The sequence below is a fragment of the Marmota flaviventris genome, chromosome 9, assembly GCF_047511675.1.
Source record: "Marmota flaviventris isolate mMarFla1 chromosome 9, mMarFla1.hap1, whole genome shotgun sequence".
NCBI classification, from domain to species: domain Eukaryota; kingdom Metazoa; phylum Chordata; class Mammalia; order Rodentia; family Sciuridae; genus Marmota; species Marmota flaviventris.
The window spans coordinates 7,347,594-7,371,766 of NC_092506.1; the positions used below are offsets into that span (position 1 = coordinate 7,347,594).

At 51.2% G+C, this 24,173-nt stretch overlaps 1 protein-coding gene across 1 annotated transcript; it reads right to left on the reverse strand.

Annotated features, from left to right (window-relative positions):
* Positions 1-5,857: 5,857 nt before the first annotated feature.
* Positions 5,858-12,249, reverse strand: Cdc42ep2 (CDC42 effector protein 2). The gene is made up of 2 exons (XM_027944632.2): positions 12,149-12,249; positions 5,858-7,370 (listed from the first exon to the last, which is right to left on the reverse strand). The coding sequence occupies exon 2, from the start codon at positions 7,035-7,037 to the stop codon at positions 6,390-6,392; it is 648 nt and encodes a 215-aa protein (XP_027800433.2). The 5' UTR covers positions 7,038-7,370; positions 12,149-12,249; the 3' UTR covers positions 5,858-6,389.
* Positions 12,250-24,173: the final 11,924 nt, after the last annotated feature.

Here is a 24,173-nt window from a genome sequence, read left to right on the forward strand (position 1 = left end):
ACTATGCCCTGCTAACAAAAAACCTTTTTGTTTGTTATTTTTGTTTGTTACTAAGTTTCCCAGGCTGGCCTTCAATTAGGATACTCTTGCCTTAGTCTCCGGAGTAGCTGGATTTACAGTGTGCACCACCATACCCAGCTTCTTTTAAGAAATGCTACATCGCCCAGTAATAGTTACTCTTCATGCTCTGAACAAGAATCCACGGTATTTCTCTTACAGCAAGAAGTGAACATACGAGTGCTGTCTCTTGTAATCTCAACTATGACTCTTTTACAAAATGTTTATTTCCTGTTCCCGCAACTGTGGACTCTGGCTGACTTAGTCTTTAGGATTTGAGGGAGGAATGTTTCCACCAGGGAGCACAATAACGATTTCTCTAAATCATGAGCTGAGTTTGTCAATGGCCCATTTTGTGTTCCACATGCCACTGGGGAAGAACATAAAAGAGAGTCCAGGGCTGGCTGGGGTGATTGATTCTGATTGTCAAGGGGAAAGAGGATTGCTGTGATCCAGTGAGGCAGGGAAAAATAAAAATGAAACAAAGTGAATCCCCTGAGATACAGTGAAGCATTCCTGGGCCAACACTGAGGAGGCTAAAACCTAGGGAGTAAGCCCAGTATTCAAAACAATTTTAGTCCCGGGGAATTTACTAATCTGAAAGATAGAACTTTGAAATTTAGCTTTCTTTTGTCTGTCTTTAGGGGGAGGAACAAAAATCAAACCCAGAACTTGCCCAAGATGGGAAGTCAGATGCTCTTCCACTGATACATCTACACTTTAAGAGGGGACCCCAACTTCTATGGACTTCCATTATCTGGGTGGTTCAGGAAAGGTCAAGCCTTGAACTTGGATTAATGTGAACTTATTCTTATAATGTTCCCACTTACCTGGCAAAAGCAAGCAGGAAGACATTACTTCCTTCCTGAAGGAATGAGTTAACATCCTAAATAAATATTATCCTTTCTAAAAATATATTTTGAGATACAATGGCCAACCCATATTAAAAAGCAAGTAATGATCAGGCTGGGGCTGTAGCTCAGTGGTAGAGCACTTGCCTAGCATGCATGAGGCCCTAGGTTCAATCCTTACAAAAAACCTTGTATAAGGATCAGTACAAACAATAGAAAACATAAATTAATCCACAAAAAATTAACATATAGGAATTATCTGGCACCAACCATAAAATAACACTGCCTACTTAAAGAAATTAAAATCAAGCATAGAAATATATGTAGGGAACAAGTATATATTAAAAAGTGCCATGACATTTTTTGAAAGAACCACATAGAACTTTTAGAACCAGAAAATACAGTAACCAAAATAAAGAGCACAATGAATGAATGGGTTAAAGGCAGATTAGACACAACTGAAGAGAGAATGAATGAAATAGAAGAGAGGAAGAAATTACATTCAATATAGCATGAAAAGACAAAATAACAGAAAATATAGAATTAGAGACAAAGAGGAAACAGTGAGAGCTCTAATAAATGTTAACTGGAGTCCTAGAAGGTAAAATAGAGAAAGGACAGAGGCAATATTTAAAGAAAATGACTACTAATTTTCCAAAATGATGAAAGACACCAGTCCACAAATAGAAAAAGCCCAATAAAGCACAAGCAAACTAAATAAAGAGTTAATGGAAGGTCAGTCAATGGGTATTAATTATGGTTTGATAGGAGAAATGTGTTCTGGTATTCTATTGCACTACAGATAATAATGTACTGTAGGGTTCAAATAAAGCTAGAAGAAAGGATTTTGAATGATTTACCATAAATAAATAATAAATGTTTGAGGAAATATATATGTTTACCTTAATTTGAACCTACACAATGTATACATGTATTGAAACCTCAGTGGTACCCCTTAAATATGTGCAATTTTATGTGTCCATTAAAAATAAATAAAACAGGACTTAATGGAAATAAGTGCTAGTACATTTAATATAAAATAACATAACATCTGCAACATACTTTCAAAAGGCCAGGAAAAAGTTTTTATGTGGTGATAGAGAAAGCAAAGAGGCAAAATGATAATAATTGGCAAATCTAGATGAAAGTCACATAAAAGGTCTCTGTGCTGTTCTTTCCATTTCTGTAAGTTCAAAATCTTTTGAAAAAAGTTTTGGAATAAAGTTAACTCTAAACAGGGAGAGTCATCAAGGGCTCAGATTTTTTTAATATATTTTTTTTAGTTATAGGTGGATACAATATCTTTATTTTATTTTTATGTGGTGCTGAGGGCCGAACTCAGTGCCTCACGAGGGCTAGGTGAGCGCTCTACCTCTTAGCCACAACCCCAGCCCCAATTTTTTTTTAAAAAATGAAGTTCTGAGTCATGCCACCTGCTAACAGCCAAAGCACAGGCTGAAAGCAAAGGGAACAAAATCTGGATTATGAAGGAGCAGTATTCAAACCAGTTATAGTTTTGTTGTAGTAAAAGTTTGTAGCTACTGTCAGGTGTGATGGTGCATGCCTGTAATCCCAGTGAATTGGGAGGCTGAGGCAGGAGGATCTCAAGTTCAAAGCCAGCCTCAGCAACTTAAGGAGATCCTGAGCAACTTAGTAAGACCCTGTCTCAAAACAAAACATAAAAAGAGCTGGGGATGTGGCTCAGTAGTGAAGCACCTCTGGGTTCAATCCCTGGCACACACACAAAAAAAAAAGTATGAAGAGGGGTATGTGTATGTGTGTGTGTGTAGATTATATGCAAATACTATGCCATTTTACCTAAGAGACTTGAGCATCAAAGGATTTTGCTCTTCAGGGGTCCTGGAAATAACTGGACAATGAGGTCCAGTTAATATGTTTTTCATTGTTGCTGTTGTTTTAAAAATAAATACTAGAATAAGAACATGCATCAAGGCTGAGCATCTAAAACAGTAGGATGTAGGGACATTTGTCTCTTTTTTTTTTTTTTTGTCTGCCCAACAACTTCTTCCCTTCTTGGGGAAGTCCTCTTGAGCATGGTGTTTGTGGGACATGGTGCCCAGACAAGCTGAAGAGGGCAAGTCTTTCTTCTCTCTATCCTCAGCTACCTGTAAGGAGGTATCAGGTAAATCTGATAATTCAGGTCATTACTCCAACATGGCAGCCCTGAGTGGTTTTCCTGTGCTGGTGCCTGATGCAAGATGAGTCAAGAGCACTTCTGGGGACACAGGAAAACAATGTCCTCTCCTTCCATGGATCCTCTGGTCTCAGTTCAGGTCCAGGGTGAGGCTGGCTGGGTGAGGCACTCAAGAAGATGTCCCCAGGCGGAAGAGGACAGGCCCCTCAAGCACCAAGAGGGCTGCAGGTGAGAAGGTGCTGGTCCTGTGGCTCCCCCCCAACCCTTGGCCTTCACAGACTTTACCAGGGCCTGCAGCTATAGCCCTGTGGGGCAGAGGTTTGCAGTCAAGAACAGGCTATGAGTCCCACTGACCAGGGGTCAAATCCCACTCCAGAGAGTGAATCCCTAACCTCTGAATGAGGGCAAAACTTTCAAATGAAAAATAAAATGCTTAGGGGGGAATGTATAATGGTGCAGGTGCCATGGCAAACAGCAGGGGGTTCCCCCAGAAAATTGAAAATAGAACTAACCTGTGATCTAGCGATTCCACTTCTGGGAGTATTCCTGAAACAGCTAAAAGCAGGATCTTGAACAGATATCTGAATTCCCACGTTCATGGCCACATTATTCACAGTAACTAAAAAGTGGAAATAATCCAGAGCCCCCAAAGCAAACAATAACAATCCCAATCTTTCTATATAAAATGTATTAAAGAAAACATCAAATAAATTTCTGGGATATTTATTTAAAAAAAAAAGTGGAAGTAATCCAAGTGTCCGTCTATGGACGAATGAACAAACTGTGGCATGTATGTACAACAGAATATTAATCAGCCTTAAGAAGGAGAGAAGTTCGGAAATATGCTACTACATGGATGAATCTCGAGGATTTATGATAAATGAAATAAGCTAGCCACAAAAAGACAGTGTATGATTCTCTTATATGAGGTATCTACAATAGTCAGATTCACAGGGAACAAGAGTAGAATGGGGTGTCTATGGGATCAGGGAAGGGAACCTGGGGAGTTAGTGTTTGGGGGGATGGAGTTTCAGTCTGGGAAAACAGAAACAGTTCTGGAGATGATTGGTGGTGATGGTTGCAGAGTAATGTAAATGTACTCAGTGCCACTGAAATGACCACTTGAAATGGTAGATTTTGGGGGGCTGGGGATGTAGCTCAGGGATAGAGCATTTGCTTATAGTATGCACAAGGCCCTAGGGTCCATCTTTAGCACCTCAAAAAAAAAAAAAAACAATTTTACATTACACATATTTTACCACAATTTAAAAAAAATGCAGCCAGCAAATAGACATTATTATTGCTGTGGGTATAACTGTGACTGCATGACCAATGTAATTCTGCAACCTGTACTCTCAGAAAAACGAGAAATTATATCCCATCTGATTCAAATGTATGATTTGTCAAGATCATTGTACTGTCATGTGTAATTAATTAAAACAAATAAAAAAAAATGCAGCCAGCCATGGTGGCACTCTCCGGTAATCCCAGCAATTTGGGATGTTGAGGCAGGAGGATCACAAATTTGAGGCCAGCCTAAGCAACTTATCAAGACCCTATTTCAAAATAAAAAAAAATAAAAATAAAAAGGATGGGGATGTGACTCAGTGGTAGAGCTCCCTTGAGTTCAATTTTCATTGCCTAAAGAAACCAGGAAAAGTGAGAGGGGGTGGGGAGAGAGAGAGAGAGTTGTGCAAACAATTTCTGGTCTCCTGGTCAAATTCTGATGCTTCCTGGAGGCAAGAAAGGGCGGGAGCTAAGTCAGAGTCTGGGCTCAAGGGCGGAAAGAATAAATAAGAATGGAGAAGGAAAGAATGGGGCCACTGTGGCCTGCCCTTGCCTCCAGCTGCCCGCATGTCTGTACCAGGTACCCAGCGTACCTTAGCACACCTCCCTCTGCTTGGTCCCCTCCCCGTGGCTGCCCGCATCCTCTATTCAGCCAGTCAGAGTGATGACCTTTCTAAAATCTAGATCTGACCACATGTCTCTCCTGCTTCAAATCTTTCAGCAGCTCTGATGCCTCAGCTTCAGACTGGCAAGCCGCGAAAATGTTCCCAGCAGATGCCAGCCTGTTACCCAGCTTCACAGTAGCTCCTCTATCATTCATTTTGGTGCCTTAATGACTTTTGCTCATGCCTGAGCACAAACGCCTTAGCTAAGGTTTAGCTCGCAGTCACACCAGATTGCCCTGCTGGGCCCTGACACTACCTAACCCCAGCTGGGGAGCACTCCTGCCCCTTTGGTGCGCCTGAGAGTGTTGTTTGCTTTCTAGCATTTACCAAGCTAGAGATTGTCTCTTATTGGTTTACACGTTTATATCCTCCCCCCACTAGCATGCAAGCTCCAGGAGAGTAGGGATCACATCTGCCTTGGATCCCCAGCACCTGCCGCCCTGCCAGCTAGACTATGGATGTTTAATAAACAGCTGCTGATAGAGTCCTCTGGTCAGCATTGGTCGGATCTCTCCCAGGCCTGTCCCTCTTTCCCACGTGTTTCCTCATTCATCTGAAGCTGGAGAAGCTGTTGGTCCCTTGCACACACTTGTGACTATTCCTTTCCTCTTGGGTCTCCCCTGGCTGACCCCAGCTGCCCAGGCAGGGATTGGACCCAAGCACCTGAATCGAGGTCTGAATATCCACAATAGACACTTGACTTGCTCCTGCTTTGTTCTCACTCTGGGCTCTGAGTCAGGTGTGATCCTCCTGAGAGTAAGGCCTGCCATCTGGCATGGGGCCTTCCCCACTTGAGCACACCTTCTGCAGGAAACCCGGGGCAAGGGTACAGGATGCTCAGCCACAGGAAGCAGCACTTTTTATTGCAACCAGAATCCCCGGGTCATGTGAGAAAGGGATGGGACAGGACACGAGGCTGGACACATCTGGTCACTGATACCAGGCTACCAGTCCAGGACACAAAGCCAAAGGTGTGGAACAGCCCGCCAAGGGCCCAAGTCCTCCAGCTGCCTCTTCCCTGCCCTCAGGCAGGGCATCCAGTGGGGCAGGGGTGGAAAGAGAGTGGAAAGGGGGCTCTTTCAGCAGAGCTTTCACCCAAGAGAGAGCAGTTGGCAGTGGGGTCAAATGGTGCCCAAGAAGCTCAGGGCACTCTGGGCTGACTTCCGCTTGTGTCTGGGTGGGTTGTTCCGGGAAACCAACAAGGCATACCGTGCCTGTGGGGAGAGGACAGGAGGAAGGGGAACAAAGGCTCACAAGGAGAATCACCCGCCAGCGACCACAGGTAGGCCAGGGATCCTTGACTTTGGGCCAGGGCCATGTCCACACCCGGCCTCCTGGCCTCACCCCAGCCTGGATGCCTGGTCAGCCGAGGTCCTATGTGGGGATCTGCACGCCGTCCAGGTCCTGATCCATGATCTGGAGAACATCGTCCAGGATGGAGGGCCCTAGGTCCACGTGCAGGGACAGCAGGGAGCTGCCGTGGGACAGGAAGGGCTCCTCGGCCCCTGACTCTGGGGTCAGCCCGTTGTGGGGCGAGCCAGCCTCTGGAGTCCTCCAGATGCCCACATTTCCTGCCTCCTGTGGGGAAGGTTGCACCTCCAGGTGCAGGCGAGGGGGCTTGGGTGGGGCCTGGGCTGTGGGCAGGGTGAGGGCCTGGGGCCCCCCGATGACAGGTAGGGAGATGGCATTCTTGAGCAGAGGCGATGGCTCGATGGGAAGCAATGGGCCCACGGGGAGCTCCCGGCCACACATGGTGGCAGTGCGTGTGAACTGGAAGGGAAGGGCAAAGCTGCCGTCCTCCTCCGACTCCTCAACTGCAGTTCCCGGCAGAAGGTGGAACTTGCCCTGCAGGAAGGAGATGTCCCCAAACATGTCCCCGCCACCTCCACTGCCGATATGAATGGTATGACGGAAGTCCCCTAGTGGTGGGCTGATCATGTCCGAGGACAGCAGGTCCCGCAGCTTCTCCTTCTTGCCCTTGCGACTGCCACGCTTCAGATAGATGGGGACCTTTGTGGACATAGTGACCTCACCCAGGCCTGGTTGCCCAGCCCGCGGCTTATGCTGCCTCCTCTCAACACCCTGAACCCCAAACTCCGAGTGCAACGTTCAGGTGCTGGAAATGTGCCAAAGGGCTGAAGACCAGGGTGTGGGATGTAACCAAAACGGACCGAAGGAATTGCAAAAATGAAGATTAAAGGCCAGGGAAGGCAGAGGTTGAGATAAAAGTCACTTTCTCCCAAAGGGTTGGAAATTCTTTTTTGAGAACTGGAGGCAGAAAGATGGAGAATCTGTTGCTAGCAGTGTGCTTTGGTCTTGTTCCTGAGATTCTCCACTGGGTCCAGGGCTGAGGAGCTGAAACACAAAGGGGACATATAAGTCAGGGACAAGAGGACAAAAGTAACCATTTCATTTCTGGTCCCCCTGCCTCAGTCCAACTTGGCTCCTCTCCTTGGGGGAGCCCTCTGGAAGAAGCAGGTCTTCATAAATCCACTGCATCTTAAAGAGTAGACCCTGGGAGTCTAAGGCAGGAGGATTGCAATTTTGAGGATAGCCTCAGCAACTTAGTAAGAACTTGCTTCAAAATCTAAAATTCAAAATAAAAAAGAACTAGGGATATAACTTAGTGGTAAAGTGCCCCTGGATTTGATCCCCAGTAAACCTCCTCCCCCAAATGGGACAGAACACCAGCACCAAGCCCCTCCCTTTATATGCATAAAACTGAGGCTTGGAACTTGAGTGATAGGCACAAGTCTTGTACAAAGTCCTACTCTGATCTCTCGCTCTGGATCCCAGGCTCTGCCTATCATCCCCACCTGAGTACTCTCTCCCTTTCCTGATCCACTGCACCTCATGACACATTGTCCCTCATGACATGTAGGTACCAAGTTGCGTGGTGGTCTCACACATGGTCTCAATACCCAACTCAACTGAGGACAGAGAGCTTGAAAACTGTCTGTTCTGCTTAGGCGTGACCTGGGGCAGGATGTACAGTAGGTGTTCTGCAACAGTGCAGGACAGAGGACACCTCCTGCGGGTCCAGTCACATCCCACCTGGAGGGGAGTTTCTGGGAGATTCCCTTTTCTCCTCCTCCTCCTCCTCCACATTAGGAGTTCTTATGTGTAGGGGCCCCTGAATCTAATACAGTGTATGGCCCTCCCTCCCTGCCCACACCTGAAGAGCAGGTAGGGTGGACAGTTTAGATATTTTTAGTGGGAATTCTTACCTGACATTCTTTTGGGCTTTCTGCAAACACATCTCAATCAACACAACCACCCTACTATCACCCCCCACCTTTGAAAATTAGGGTATTGGGGTGAGGATATAGCTCAGTGGTGGAGTCCTTCGCTGGTATGTGTGAAGCCCTGGATTCAATCCCTAGCACGGTAAAAAACAAAAACAAACAAACAAACAAAAAACCTATTTTGGGAGGATTCCTACAAGGCATTGAAGAGAGAGAAGAAAATGCAAAAACATGGTATAGAAGGTGCCATTTATTGAAAGCACGACTCCTTCTCCATATAGGCATGTATAAGAACATACATATATGGGTCTGTATAGGATTCTGTCCTCTATAAAGACAGAGAAGAATCTGGAAGAATTTAGATTGTCCCATGGACTACACTGACAGGTAGGGGCAGAGAGGATGTGTGGAGTCACGGATGAGGAAAGAAAGATGTCCTCAGTAAAAGTGATCTGTAACACTTGGTCCGGTTATTACAACGTGGTGTACGTGTATGGTACACATTAATGCCAAAGAGTGTTTGGCCAAATGTTGATGGTGGTTGCCTCAAGTTGTACAATCTCAGGTTAACTTCTCTGTCTTATTCAGACTTTTCTAAATTCAACTTGTTTGTGTGTGTGTCTGTGTGTTGCTGGGGATTAAATCGAGGGCCTTGCTGAACATACTAAGTAAGTGTGCTACCACTGAGCTACACCTCAGCCATCAACTTTTTAATTTTTTTTTTTGGGGGGGCGGACTGGAGACTGAACCCAAGAGCACTTAGCCCTTTTAATTTTTATTTTTTAAATTTTGAGACAGGGTCTGTTTAAATTTCCCACGCTGGCTTTGAACTTGCGATCTTCCTGCCCCAGACTTCTAAGTCGTGGGGATATAAGCCTGGGCCTGGCCATCAGGCCTGGTCATCAAGTTCTTACTAATAAGCATATTGGGGCTGGGGCTGGAGCTCAGTGGAAGCGCACTTGCCCAGCATGTATGAGGTACTGTGTTCGATTCTGAGCACCACATAAAAATAAATAAAATAAAAGTCTGTCAATAACTAAAAAAATTTTTTTAAAATAATGAGCATGTATTATTTATATGCATATATTGTTTATGTAGTCAGGAAAAAAAGCTATTCATATATATATATATATATATATATATATATATATATATATCTTGTAGTTGGACACAATACCTTTATTTTTGTTTACTTATTTTTATATGCTGCTGAGAATCGAACCCATGGCCTCGTACATGCTAGGCGAGCACTCCACCACTGAGCCACAACCCCAGCCCCTAAAGCTATTTTTAATGTGGGAAAAAATAAATACACTATGAAAGGGTGTCATACTGGTTTAACAAAAAAAGGAAATGGAGCAAGTATGTCCTCTGCTTCCTGGGGGTGATGCATGGAGGGCCTGGTTGGCACAGTACAGACATGCAGGAGCCCAGATGTGCAATCAGCATAAAGAGGCAAAGAAAAAAATTTGTTTGGGTCATCCAGCAGATAAGGTCAGGGCCAGGATTCAAGCCAGATGAGCCTGCCCTCTCCCACTGCTCCCCACCCCATAGGTCAGCCAGGGGTAAGCAAAGGAGGCATCTGCCAGTTCCCCTGCCTCATCCTTCATCCTGGGCAGGAGGAGGCAGGAAGGAGAAAGGAGGATGCAGGAGCGGGACCCAGTCCTTCCCCCCAATGTGGGCCTTGGATCAGGAAACCCCACCCCAAGACCGGACACCCCAGGTCAGTCAGGCTGAACCATGGACTCTGGACATCTTGCTCCTCCCAGAGCACCTGCAGCTGCACAGGAAACAAAGGAATGACTCTCCAGTGGTAGCATTCCAGCTAAGCTTGGAAGGAGCTGCCGGGAGGGGAGGCGGTGGGCCTCCCAGGGTCTTGGAAACCCATTTATCCTCTGTCTACCACACCAGGCCCAGGGATATGCTGACAAATATCCAATCCACCCCCTTTTCAGGAGAGAGCCTGGGAGAGCTTTTCCTTCCTTTCCACTGATGGAGAGTGGGGCTCACCTATGGGATTTGCCCAGAGCCTGAGCCAGGTCCTCCCTCCATCCCTAAATCACACTAGAGCACCAGGCCAGCTTGAATGTTTCCACAGCAAAGTGGGCGTCCCTGACAGCTGTCTCACTCAGAGCCAGATGTACCCACCCAATTCCAGATGTGGAGAGACCAGAGGCTAAGGGGAAGGGTGGGGCCACATCAACCACCCTGGGGAGAGCTGGAAATTACAACCAGCAAGCCTCAAGTATTTAGATTTGGCAACCATGAAGCTTCCCATATTAATGTTCCCAGTCACATCACAGTGAGTGTCCTTATTGCCCTGTACAGAAGTGGGAGCTGAATCCCAGCGATGTTAAGAAACTTTCCAAGGCCAACCAAATAGCAAGAGCTGGCATTGATCCATGTGGCTCAAATGTGGTGGGCTGCCACAAGTGGGATGTATCTGGGGAGTAGGAGGGAAATCACCAGGTCCCTTCCAACTAGTCATGCCCTTTGGCTCCCCACTCCCCTCAACTTGCAAGTGTGCAGAGATGAGAATGAGACTGTCCCTGGGAGGCTGGTGGAATGGCGCCAGGCCGCAGTAGGAGGAGCAGATGAGAGCCATCCCAGCTCTCTGGACTTGCCTTGGACCTCCCTCAGAGTAAATGACTTCCTGGAGGTCGGGTCTCTCCTGTCCTGAGGAATATCAGACCACTCCCCACTAGGAATATTCAAGAAGGAGGCCCCTGACCTTCAAACTAGAAGACTGGCTTTAAACCCAGTTCTATCCGGGAGTGGGTGATCTTCGGCAAGATACCCCTCCTCTCTGGGTCTCACCCTCCTCATTCAGAAAATGGGCTGACGGCTGCTGGAGGCCTCACTGCTGTCCCGCAAGTGAGGGCGCAGGGGTCACTGTCAGTCCTGTCAAATGGATATTCAGAAACTATCTGCAATGCCTTTCTCAAGCACTATGGGTCTCCGGGATACTGCCTTGAACAAGATCAAGAACAAACTGCTCCTGGCCAACCCAGAGTTGGCGAGCGGCAAGCGCTGGTTAACCGGCGGCTACGTCTCCCAGTGTCTGGGTGAGGAACGCGCCCGGCTCTGCAGCCACTAGGTGGCGCGCGCGCTCCCGCTAACGTCCAGCGTCCTGGAGGAGTCCCAGGGCGCAACCGGGTCTCCAGCGCGCCTCCGGGTCCAGGCAGGAGTCCCCGAGGAGCTGCGCGTTCGAGTATCAGATGAGGATTGTCTGTGGGATCGTTTTCTCTTGGGAGTTACTGGTCGCACATACAGACAATGAATGGGGGAAAGGGGCGATGGGGGACCCTGTCCCTGTCTCCAAGCTCTGGGAGGGGCCTCCCTGGTGCTTCCCGGCCTGGGCGATGTCCGAGTGTCCGCTCGGCGCCAGGCCAGAGCTCCGGCGAACAAGCCCCCGCCCCTCCCGCGGGTCGGGTTCCTCTGCCCGGGCTCGAATTCCGGCGCCTCCCCTCCCCGTCCCCAGTCCGAGGGCAGCTCAGCCCAGCCGGGATCCGTTTCAGGACACTGCAGCCGCGGCTAAAGATAGGAGAACATCTCACCATCGGCTAAAAATACGGCCCGAGCCCAGGCGGGGACACTGGGTGGCCGGAGGACGCTTCTGGGTGCCCGGGGCTAGGACCGAGGTTCCGGCAGATTGGAAGGAGGACTGGAGATTTTAAGGTGGAAGTGCGGCGTCCCACGGGCCGTGCGGGTCACGGGTGGGGCTGCGGGGATCGAGGCGCAGGAGGAAAAGCCCACCGAGCCCGAGAACCTGAGCGGTGGTGAAGCCGGGACCCGGGCGCGATCGGGGACCCGGAGCCTCTGGAATGGGCCTCTCAGGGGACCCCGCGGAGCCGCGGGAGAGCTGCAGAAACCCTGGCCCGAACTCACCATCAGGAGCGCTGTCAGCGGACCCGCGGGAAGCGAAAGCTCGGAGCTGGACCGCGAGGCTGTGGGACCCGACCCGGGCTGTGAACTTACTGTGCGGACAGTGGCCCTAAAGCCCCGCCCCCGTCCTGCAGATCCAATGACGATGCCGCCCCAGTAGGACCACGCCCACAGCCCCGCCCCGCCCGGGCACCGCCCAGGGCTCCCCTAGTGCAGAGGCGCTTGGTTGGGGTACGGAGGCCTCACGCTCCCAAGGGCGCGGTCCTGCTTCCGTTGTTGCTGGCCGGCTCTGTCCGATACCGGGGGTGGACTCCCTGGACTCAAGACTGTGCCCTCTGGAGCCAAACCCTTGGTTCTAGAAGGCCCGGGGAAGCGGCTGCTAGAAGACCCAATTCTTCATATTCACTGGGCATCACTGGACCTATTAAGGGCTGTGTCCGGGGAGGCCCTACTACGCGAATGAATGGGGTATTGGAAATGTCCACGTTAAAATCTTACAAACTCATGAGCATTTTGAAGAGCTTATAAGCTCTCCTAGAAGAGCCAGAGGAGAGCCAGAAAGAGAGACGAGAGAGAGAGAGAGAGAGAGAGAGAGAGAGAGAGAGAGAGAGAGAGAGACCGCAGTGTGTGGTCTGGGCACACCTGTATTTGCTGACCAGCTAGGTGACTTCCAGAGAGGAGGTGGGGCTCTGACTCACTTCATGGACTCATACAATTATTGACGGGCAGGACTTCACAGGGTCTGGAGATAACTGAGGGAAACTCTGTCCTTGTTCCATTCAGTGATTCAACAGATATATGTTGAGCATCTGCTATGGATTAAGCTCTGGGAATTCAGCACCCCCTGGGTTGGAACCTACAGCACAGTAAAGGGAAAGTCAAGAAATCAAGGTCCCAAGCACAAAGTGATATCCTTCCACGTGGGTCAGTGCTAAGATTCAGGCAAATGAAGAGGGGGATAGTGATCTGGTGAGGAGATCTTCATTTTCTGCGGGGTGTCAGCCCAGAAGGTACAGTGGGTCCAGGAGGGTTGGCTCCATGCTGTGAATGTGGGAAAGGCCCTTAGTGAGGCGGGGTGAGGAGGAAGGATGTTAGTGGTAGGGGGGTCCTGGTAGGCAGAAGAATGCTCCCCCTGAGGTGTCCATTTTCTATATCTTTGGAATTTGTGAATGTTTTATTACATCGAAAGAGGAAATTACAGTTGCTAAATCAGTTGGCTTTATGCTATTAATATTTGAGATAGGGTCTCACTCTGTTATCCAGGTTGGTCTTGAACTTCTGGGCTCAAGTGATCTCCCTACTTCAGCCTCCAGGGTAGCTAGGACGACAGGCATGTGTCACCATGGCCAGCTCAGTTGACTTTAAGATAGGTCATCCTGAATTATCTGGGTGGGCCCAGTGTAATAACGGGGACCCTTAAAAATAGAAGAGGAGACAGAAGGGGAGAGTCAAAGAAAGAGACGTTGTTCTAGAAAAAGGGCCAGAGGACGCCTTGCAGCTGTCTTTGAAGATGGAGGAAGAGGCCAGAAGCCAAGGAATTTGTGTAAGGAAATAGATTCCCTCCGAGAACCCCCAGAAGGAACATGGCCCTGCTGACACTGATCTTAACCCAGTGCAACCTGCGTTGAACTTCTGACCCACAGAATGTAAGATAATGAATTCATGCTGTTTTAAGCTTCCACGTGTGTGTTAATTTGTTCCAGCAGAAGTGGAATATGAATACAGGAAGTTTCAGGTTTTAATCTTGAGCCTGCTCAGCTCCTCCCTCAGCTCCCCAGGGAGGATGGGTGAGGGGCGTTCTGCCACGACTAGCCTGGTGGCTTGGAGGAAACAGGCTGAAAAGTTCAGGAAGAGGGAAGGATGACCCAAGGTCCAGTTGTGGCATAGGTGGGTGCTGTGGTTTGAATGTGTACCCCCCACAAAAGAGTGTTTTGGAAACTTAAAGCATTGTTGAGAGGTGTTTGTGTCATGTGGATTTCATCCCTTTGAGTGGATCAGTGCTCATTATAAAAGGGCTTGGGGCTGCAAGTTCAATCTGTCTCCCTTTCCCTTTCTTGTGTTTCTTCTTTCCATCATGGGATGACATAGTTTGAAGGCCCTCGCTATGCTTTTGGACATTCCAGACTCCGGAACCATGAGCCAAATAAATCTCTATTTATTTATAAGCTACCTGGCCTGTGGTATTGTGTTATAGCAGCAGAGTATGGACTAAGAGGCTGTGTGTGGTAAAGGCTGTGCCTTTCCCCCTTTTTGCCACCTGGGTGTTGCCAGGCACTTCTCCCCTCAGGCCCACCAATGCCCTTACCGATTGCCTTTTGTCCCTGAATCCTGCCTGGTGAGTGATCAGAGCTTGAATGATTATCCCCTTGTAAAAGAGAAACTGAGGTTTGGCAGGAGACTGAGACAGGAGAATCACAAGTTCAAGCCCACCTCAGCAGCTTATCGAGGCCCTAGGCAACTCAGTGAGCTCCTATCTCTACATAAAATGTAAAAGGGGCTGGGGATGTGGCTTAGTGATTAAGCGCCTCTGAGTTCAATCCCCACCACTAAAAATATTTCAAAAAGAGAAACTCTTTTGAGATTACTACAGTGATTTGCTTGGCCTGAAAGGGGCAGAACATGAGGGTCCTGAACCCCTTCCCTCAGGCTTCTCAGAATTGTTGTCTCTGCCCTCCCAGTGGATCCTGGGAGAGGAGGGGTGGCTCAGTACACTGAGCTCTGGCCTTTGAGCCACCAACCAGGTTCTGAGCTAGCTCTGCTGATGACTTGCTCTGAGGTCTCCAGTAAAGAACTTTCACTTTCTGAGTGTCCTTGCTTGTGAAACAGGGGAAGAGCATCAGGCCACATGTGTCCCACACAGGGGATCACATGTGCTTTATTAATGGGAATACATAGGCCCGAAGGCAGCGAAGTTTTGTGAAACGTTACAATAGCTTTTGCGGGCAGCTGTCCTTGCCGACTGACCAGGCAACTCTAATGATTAAAACCACCTGAACCTGTAGGGGTCCAGCTGAGCCAAAGCCCCCACCCCTGCACGGTGCCCCCAAAAGTCCTCCATCGGGGCTGGGGGGTGGGGATGGTCAGGAGCTGCATTCAGAGCAGGTGTTGACACAGACAATTCCAGGGATGGAGGATTGGAGAAGGCTCCAGCTCTTGGTCAGAGCCACCAATAGTCAGGAACCAACCTAGAGCTCTTTGCAAAGGTTTTGAGGAGGGTGGGTTTGGGGGTCCTGGGGGAGAAGTCCATAGCCACAGAGCCCCTGAGCCTGGCTCAAGCCCCTGCTTCCCTCCTCCGGCCTGGCTACCAGGCCAGGGCTCCAAGCCAGGACTGGAGCTGCCATCTGCACTCTGGGAACTGTTTTCAGCCCCCCCACGCCCCTGTGGGAGAAGCTTCTGTGTGGCGCTGGTACCCCTTGCCTGGGTCTGAGGACTCAGTTGGGGCCTGGATTGTCCTGCCGGAGGAGCTTCTGGACACTCTGGTGGCCAAGAGGGCACTTGGGAGGGGCAAGGCAGCCCATGGTAGAGAGACACTGGAATGGCAAATGCAACTTCCTTTTCCTTTGCCTGGAGCCTCCCATACCCTGGGACAGTCCCGGCAGCCCCACAGCCCCTCCCCCACTATCACCCCCCCCACACACACACACACACAGGGGACTGATTCAACCCTTCCTTCCTGGCTCCTTCTTCCTGGAACTCACTAAGGGCCCTTGGGCCAGAATCAGACGTCCCCTCCCCCAAGGGTGGCCAGCATGAAGAGACCAGAGCGGAAGTCCTCTCTCCTCAGGCTCCATCACCTGGGGACCCAGGACCCTGAGGGAGACCTGGCAGCAGAGACTCTCAAGGGAAGGGTGGAGTCCTCTTGGACGGTGTCTAGGGGAGGTGCTGAGAAGAAAGGAAGCCTCAGGAGATGCCTAGCTCCTTGAGCAGGCCATAGGTCAGCCAAGAGCTGGAAGGGAGCTCCACCTACTTATGGGTGCCCCCAACATCCCAGCTGAGTGCAGCCTGCAGGGCCCGTGTCCTGAGCCCCCAGCTCTGCGCTGGAGTTTGCCTTGATTGTTTCTCATTTCCTTCCCCCACAGGATGCCTGCCAATCGCAGCTCTTCCCTCCTGCTCTTCACCCCCCTCAGAGAACTGGACCCAGCAGAGGCTGGGACTGGAGATGACTGGGCACTCTGCCTTACCCCAGCCTGCTCCCTGGGCCTTGGGCCGCTCTTTGGGAGTTGCATGGTGGCAGGGCCTTGCCGGAGGAACTTTTCTTTATGCCTGAAGTTTGGCTTCTGGCCCAGTGACATGGGGGTTTCCAGAATGGTGACAGCCCTGTCCTAGCAGGGACAGGCCCAGGCACTTCCTCCCAGAGCCTTTGGGAACGTCAGCCCCACGGCTGTCACTGGGCATAGGGAACAGTTGTGGAGTCAGCAGAGGCTGTCTTCAGTGCTTCCCACGCCTTCAGGGACACCATGTCATTAATCTCAAAACCCATCTTCTCCTTGCCCAGGGCTGAGCTGGAGCAGAGAAGACACAGGTGGCCAAGCTGGGCCCAGCCCTCAGAGAACAGCTAACCCCTCAGGAAACAAATAACCAACTCCAAGACAGCAGGAGGTGTGCCGTGGCCAGGGCCTGTGGTAGAGGCAGCTCTGAATCACCTTGGCTCAGGTGGAGAACCCAAGAGAACAGCCATAGAAGGATTTGTCCTGCCAAGAGATGGAAGCAGAAGGGACAGTCAGAAGGGCCTCGAGGAGAAGGTGACAAGTGAGCAGGGTGGACAGGTGAAAGGGACTTTGCTGGGCCGAGAAAGGGAAGGACACTGGAGCTGCCATCGGTGTCCACTGCAGGCGGAGCAGGAATAGTCCTGGTGAAGGCAAAGGCACTGGGTGATCAGGAGGCAAGAGATGTCCAGCAGGCCTGTCCTGGTGGTCAGTCCAGGCGGGGAGAGGGTGAGCACTGTCTTCCCTGCCCGGCATCTGTCCCTTTATTCTGGCGTCGTCCAAAATACAGTCTTGCAGAGTCTTCAGAAACATGGTGCCTACCCCGAGCTCTAAAAGTGGGTTTGAAGCTTGTGCTTGGCCACGCTGGGCCATTCCTAGGCTCAGGGATGGGCGTGTAACACCAATGGGCATCAGCCTGGGGACTTGCTGGGAGTCAGGGTTACGAATGCCAAGATGCCAGCCCCCGAAGGCTGCTGGTCATTTTTACCACCCTGAGGGAAGAGCCTGCTTGAGAACAAACAGAGCCAAGCAGAGCCAGAGACTGAATCTCAATGATGTTGCTCGTGAGCTCCTAGATCCGGTCATGCCTGAAACAGTTTCCATTGCATAAACCAACAAATTCCAGTTCTGCTTAACTTAGTTGGGGTTGGTTTCTGTTACTGGCCACTGAGAGGTAAAATCCTACTACAGAATAACTGAAGGGAGGTGATAGCTCCTGAGAGTTTCTGACTGCCTCGGGAAGCATATCGAGGGCCTGTGGCCTGATACGACTAGCAGTTTTTTTCACTTGAATTACTTTTTGGATAAGGACATGATTTCATGTGGTTCAAAATTCAGAAAATTCAAGAGGCAAAGTCTTACCTCTGTCACCCACTTCCCCTCCCGGAGACAATGGATGTGACCAGTTTCTTGTACCCCTGCTAGAGTTGTTCTTTAAGTTCAACCAAAGCCTCGCCCATCTTTTTGACACAAATAGCCAATATATAGACAAGTACAGCCCCAAAGTCCTGTAGGCCCTCATGGGAGCCAGGGGAGGGCTGAACCCCTTGTTGGGGGCCTCTACTATCCATACTGGTCTTCACTTTGCTTTTTTTTTTCTCAGTTAACATTATATTTTGGTTTGAATATGCTTTGTTTCCTCAGCAAACTCAGTTGAAGTTTAATCCCCCTTGTGAGCCAGTGTGGTGGTGCACGATAATCCCATCAGCTCAGGAGGCCCAAGCAGGAGGATCGAGAGTTCAAAACCAGCGTCAGCAACTTAGCGAGGCCCTAAGCAACTCAGCAAGATCCTATTTCTAAATAGAATGCAAAAAAGGGCTGGGGTTGTGGCTCGGTGGTTAAGCAGGTTCAATCCCTAGTACCCAAAATAAATAAGTAAGTAAATAAATAAACAAATAGATCCCCATTGTGAGGCATTGAGAGAGTAGAAATATAATCTGACCATGAATGGAGATAAGTCTTTGTGGGGTGATTAGGATTAAAGTCATGGGGTGGGCCCTTCCCCATGATTGGATTCTGGTGGCTTTATTAAAAAGAGAGTGATCCAGGCTCAAGGGTGCTACTCCCAGCTACTTGGGAGGCTGAGGCATGAGGATTCCCAAGTTCGAGGCTAGCCTGGGCAACTTTGCAAGACTGTTTCTCAACATAAAAATATAAAGAGGGGTTGGGGATGTGGCTCAGGGTAGAGATCCCCTGGTTCAATCCCCAGTGCCACCTCCCCCACCGCACACACTCCCTGTCTCTTGTCATTTCATACCCCATGCAGCATGGAGACTCTGCCAGCAAAAGGCCATCACCAACATGTGGCCCTTCCACCTTGGACATCTGGTCCTGTGAGCCAAATTAAACCTCTTTTCTGAGGACATGGAGGTGGACACCTGTAATCCCAGCCGGATGTGGCTCACTGGTAAAGCACCTCCAAGATCAATTCCTGGTACAAAAACAAACCCTCTTTTCTTTATTGCCTCCCAGTCTATGGTATTGTATGAAGAGCAACAGAAACGGAAGTAGTGCCTCTGCACCAGGATGAGGAGTGTGTTCTCCAGATCACATTTTTACAGCTATATGGTTTTCCAGCTCAGGAGTAGACTGTGAGTCACAGAGGCACGTCTGGGGGCGGGGGGGGGGGGGGGGGGGCGGCAAGTCATGCTGTCAGTGCTGTTCCACACATGCCTGAGAGACTTCTAGCAAGGTGTAAGGGAGGCCCTGTATCGCTGTGCAGGCCTGTAATCCCAGCAGCTCAGGATGCTGAGGCCGGAGGATCACAAGTTCAAAGCCAGCCTCAGCAATTTAGCAAAGCCCTAAGCAACTTAGTGAGACCCTGTTTCAAGACAAAATATAAAAAGGGCTGGGAATGTGGCTTGGTGGTTAAGTGCCCCTGGGCTCAATCCCTGGTATCAAAAAAAAAAAGGGTGAACGAGACAAATCCTTCCCTAACTCCCCCACCCCAAAGCCTGAGCCTCTGCACCCCTTCCCAGAGGCCTCTTCTGCTGCCAGAAGTGTCCTAGGGAGCTGGCCACTCAAAGGGCCTTGGAGTCCTTGAGTGGACAGGGCCTTGTGAAGAGCCTTCCAGGAATCGGGAGCAACGCTGGGTCTCCCCACGTGCCCCGCTCTGTGCTGGGAGAGCAGGTGAGCAGGGCTCAGCGCTGACGGAGGGGACAGGATGAAGACCCTCACCCAGTGTCTCCCACTCCTGCTGGGGGAAGCTGCTTCCTCTGAGGGGCTGGGGGCTGCCCCTGCCCGCTGGCCTCTCCCTCCCTACTCCTCCCAGTGAGGCTGCTGACTCAGCCTCCGAGGCTTGGTTCTCTTTCTCAGCATGAAATGCTTCAGACCCCAGGAGGATGTGGCAATGATAAGAGCAGGCAGAGGAGAACCCGCAGGCCATGGACAGGCGCCCGGGTTGCCAGGGAGCAGGGTCAGCAGGGTCAGCAGGGTCAGCAGGGTCAGAGGGCAGCAGCTGTCCCTGAGACCTTTAAGAGGCCCCAGGTCTAGGCAGCTGCAGGCCCTCAGCTGTCAGGAGGGCTCTGGGTGGGTGGGGAGTAGCCTGCAGCCCAGGAGGAGGAGGAAGAGGAGGAGGAGGAGGAGGAGGATCAGGAAGAGGAGAAGGAGGGGAAGGGGTCTGGGCAAGGGGATGTAGAGCTGGTAGTTGGTCCACCCTGGACTGAGGGTGGCCCAGCCTAGGCCCCTGGGCATTTCCAGGGCACACCTAGAGGGAGCAGCCATAGCCCTGGCTACTCAGGAACAGAGAACACAGAGTGACGGGGGTGGGTGACAGAGAGGCCCAAATTCCTGAAACACAGTCAGCTGAGCCCACCATAGATGGATGTCCAGGAGCATCCTCTTGTCTGCCCACTAGAATCTTGTCACCCTTCTCCTCTCCCAAGCCAGTCCCGCCCTTTGCCCTGTTGTTAAGGAAAAGTGTCGTCCAAGGTCCCCTCCACAGCAGTGTCTGGCCCATCGCCCCTGCACCAGCTCCCAACTCCTCCTTCTGCAGCTCTGGATCTCTGGGAGCCCCGGTGCCCTCTCCATGCCTGCGTCTCTCCAGGGCGGCTCCCGGCTCCAGCGGCCCTCTTGGGTGCTGCCCTTTACCCATCCTCCCAACAGACCAGGCGCCTCCCGCAGCGTGTCTGCCGCACCTCCCTCCTGCATGTGCTCCTGGCGCTGGGGCTGGTACCTGGGACCCCTCTCAGTCCGTCCTTGTTGGGTGGCCATGTTCACCAGCATGGCAGGGTGGGAAGACAGAGGGTCTGGAGTTTGAATCCAGCCCGTGGCTTCCTGAGGCCGTGACTCCCAGCCTCTGGCAGGTTGGGTGGGAGGGCTATGTGGATGTCACGTGTCAGGACGTGGTTGCTGCCCTCCTTCTGATCCGAGCTGCTTTTTATCTGTCTGTTTCTTGACAGTCCTCGCAGTCCTCCTCCCCTAGTTCAGGCCCTCATCCTATTGGTTGCAAGTGACAGAAAATTCAAACTAGGTTAAGTGGGAAAAAAAAAAGAGAAAGAAGAAGAAAAAAGAAAGGGTGAGGGGCATTTGCGGTTCACGGTTGGGATGGAGACGAGCTTCCGTGCAGTTCAGACACCAGAAGCCGGTGCTGACCCCGCTGTTCACTCCTGGCACCCAGATGTCCTGTGTTTCTCCTCGTGGTGGTGTGGGGCTGCAGCAACTCTGCCCTTGCAGCCGTGTCTTCTCCATCAGCCCTAGAAGAAGGCTTACCTTGGGAACACCTTAGTTCCCACCCATCCCTGACCAGTCACTGAAGCCAGGAGATGCAATGCAGTGTTAGGTTTAGGCAAAGGAAGAGTGTGGAGGAAAGGTGGTCACCCTGCAGGAAATCTGGGGTGCTGCTACCGTAGGAATGGAGAGTGGCTGCTGGGTGACTGTCTTCCGATAGTTCATAAAATGGTCTCTAGGCTCCCCCAGCTCCATAGTGGGGGAGCACTGCCAGTCTTCTGGTGCAGGTTGTATATTATCCACCTCAGTCCTCAGAAGTCTCAGGAGACCCCTGGGATGGCAGAATCCAGTCCAAACTCCCTTGCCATGCATTCTAGACACTATTGTTCAGCTCAAAAAAAAAAAAATGTTTCAGGCCCTTTGCTTCTCTTCTGTCTCTTCTTTTTCCCCCTCCTTCATTCACTCCTATCCCTCTTCTTGTCCTCTATAAATCTACAGCACTCTCACACTCCATTTCCTTGGAACATACCCAAGAGAACTGAAAACAGGTGTTCACACAAAAACATATACAGAGGTGTCTGATATTCACAACAGCCAGCAAGTGGAAACAACCTCAGGGTCTGTCCATGGATGAATGAAAGAGTGAATGAAATACAGTTTGGCCAACAGTAAAGTATCATACAGCCCTGAAAAATGAAAAAAAGTACTATCACATGTTACTTCAAGAATGGACCTTGAAAATATGCTAAATGAAAGAAATCAGAAAGGACCCTGTTTGCGTGATTCCATTTAGATTAAATGCCTGGAGTAGGTGAATCGTTAAAGAAAGTAGATTAGTAGTTGCCAGGGCCTGGGGCAAGGGGAGTGAGGAGTGACTGCTATTGGGTATGGGTTTCTTCTTGGAGTGAGAAAAACATTCTTGAAGAATGTAGTAGAGATATTTGCACAACATTGTGGATAAAGTGAAAAATCACGGAAGTGTACGGTTCTTGTTGTACCTCAATAAAATACCTTTAACTATCAAACCTCCCTCCCCCGCAGTCAGTCAAGTTTTGTGCCAAGTTTGAGGCTCCGGTTGAGAAGGAGGCCACATGTGCACAGGCAGGACTGGCTGTCAGGTGGCTCCGTTGTGAACCAGGCCAAGGGTCAGGCAGAGGAAACAAAGAAGTAAGGAATCAGCCCAAATAGCCACTCCAGCACCAGAGGCAGCTAAGCAGGGCTGGTGACCCTTAGGTCAAGAGAAAGACAACAGCAGGCTGAGTGGCGCAGAAGGCTGGGCAGGATGGAGAGGTCAGAGGACCGCATCCCGGCCTGGTGGCCCACCCACCCAGAGCACCCCTCGGGTGAATTCTCCAGCCTTGTTCCTGGCGCCCAGTTCCCACACACAGGAGCTGGGGGGGCCTTTAGTTCCTTGCCAGAGCCGGGGCCTGACTCCTGAGGGCCGCCCAGGCTCCCTGTGGGAGCGAGGAGGAGACCCCGGGTGGAATGCCAGACATTGCTCTTCAGAGCTATCTACCTTGTCCTGGGCTCGTGTGCCAAGGGCCTGGGGCATGAGCAGACACAGGGAGCTGCCACCAAGGAGGGGTGGAGGCGCAGGGGACCCAGTCAGCCTCCACCCTCCACCACCAATGCCTCCCTCCCAGAGCCTCTGTTCCAAGATCGTGTGCCCTACCACAGGATGGCATGAGCCCTGGGGATGACAGATGCTGCAAGAAACTGGGCACAGCTGGGGTCTAGGGACAGTCAGCTGGCAGACGCCTGGCACTGACTTCCTGATGAGCAAAAAGGAACTGTCTGGTGGCAGAGAGGCCGGAGAGACGCATCTGCGGGGCCTGCCGCCTTCTGGGCCACGTCCTGCCTTCTTTCTGTTGAATCTTACTTGCCTGCTCGGCCCTCCCGGATCGGATTGGATCGTTTCCAACAGTCACGCGACCTGTCTCCAGGCAACGGCTCCCAGCTCTCATTCATGCCGGCGACAGGGAGTTCCAGCTTTCTCTCTCCCTGGCCTCTGGCCCCTCCCTGCCCTGGCCTCCCTCTCTGCCAGCGCCCCAATCCTACCCAGCCTGACTCCCCCTGAGTCTGGAGGAAGTTGGGGGTGCGAGATGTTACCATTCCCCAGAGGCTTCTTCAGGATCAACAGGACAATTGCCAAGTGCTGTGGCCTCTGGTGATAAGGGCCCACCCTCCTTTATCATGGCCAGAGGCTCCTGGTTAATCTTCCCAGGCCTGGTTTCCCAAGGCGGGGAGGGCCGGTTTCTCCCTGGTACTTGGCTTGGTAGAAACCCAAAGGCTCTTGAACTGGGGTAACTGAGTCAGGCTGTGGGGGGAGGGGCCTCGCCTCCTCCAAGGCCACGGGGTGCTCCTGTGTGGGGAGCTGGTGGGGGGAACTCAGCTCCCCAATTTGGGGCCTATCTCTAAAACCAAGGTGGCTAAAAGACTAGTGAAACGAAGCACAGCTCTTCGTGCTGAAAGAGAGCCGTACTGCCCAGGCCCAGCCCATCTGCCTCCAGATTCCCGTCTCCTTCAGGGGAGGCGGGGGCAAGGCTGGCCACTGTTAAGTCACAGATTACCTCTGAGTCAGGGGACCGGCAGCTGCTGCTCCCTCACACACCCCCGGCCCGCCCGCCAGGGGTTTTCCGGACTTGGCTCTGGCAGGCGGAGCAGGACAGCTTCCCGCTCAGGTGGACTTAACCCGTGGCAGGCAGCCTTTCCCCAGAGTAAGGACATGTGGGCAGGGGACGTGTGGGGACCGGGAAGGCCTGCCCTGGCCCGAGGGCTCTGGGTTACAGGCAAGCCCCACGCCCCTTTGGGACTGGGTAGAGTGGCTACCACAAGGGACTTGGGCTTTTGGCTCAGGGAAGCCGCCTCTTGCAGCTAGAGAGGTCAGGCTGGGACCCCAGCACGTCCATGTGGGGAGGGCTGGGCCCGCCGCCAGCGCTGGCTCCGCAGCCCAGCTCCAGGGCCAAGCCCAGCGCCCCTCCTCAGCTCGGCAGCCAAGGGGGCCTGGGGAGGATGAGGGTGGGGCCAGAGTCCCAAGGAGCTGGCAGAAACCCAGTATGACCGGCACTCTGCCTTCCCCGGACACGGGTCAAATAGGCAACATTCTTTGGATACTACCAGGAAAAAGAAAGTGGAAGAAAGATTAAACGCAGAAG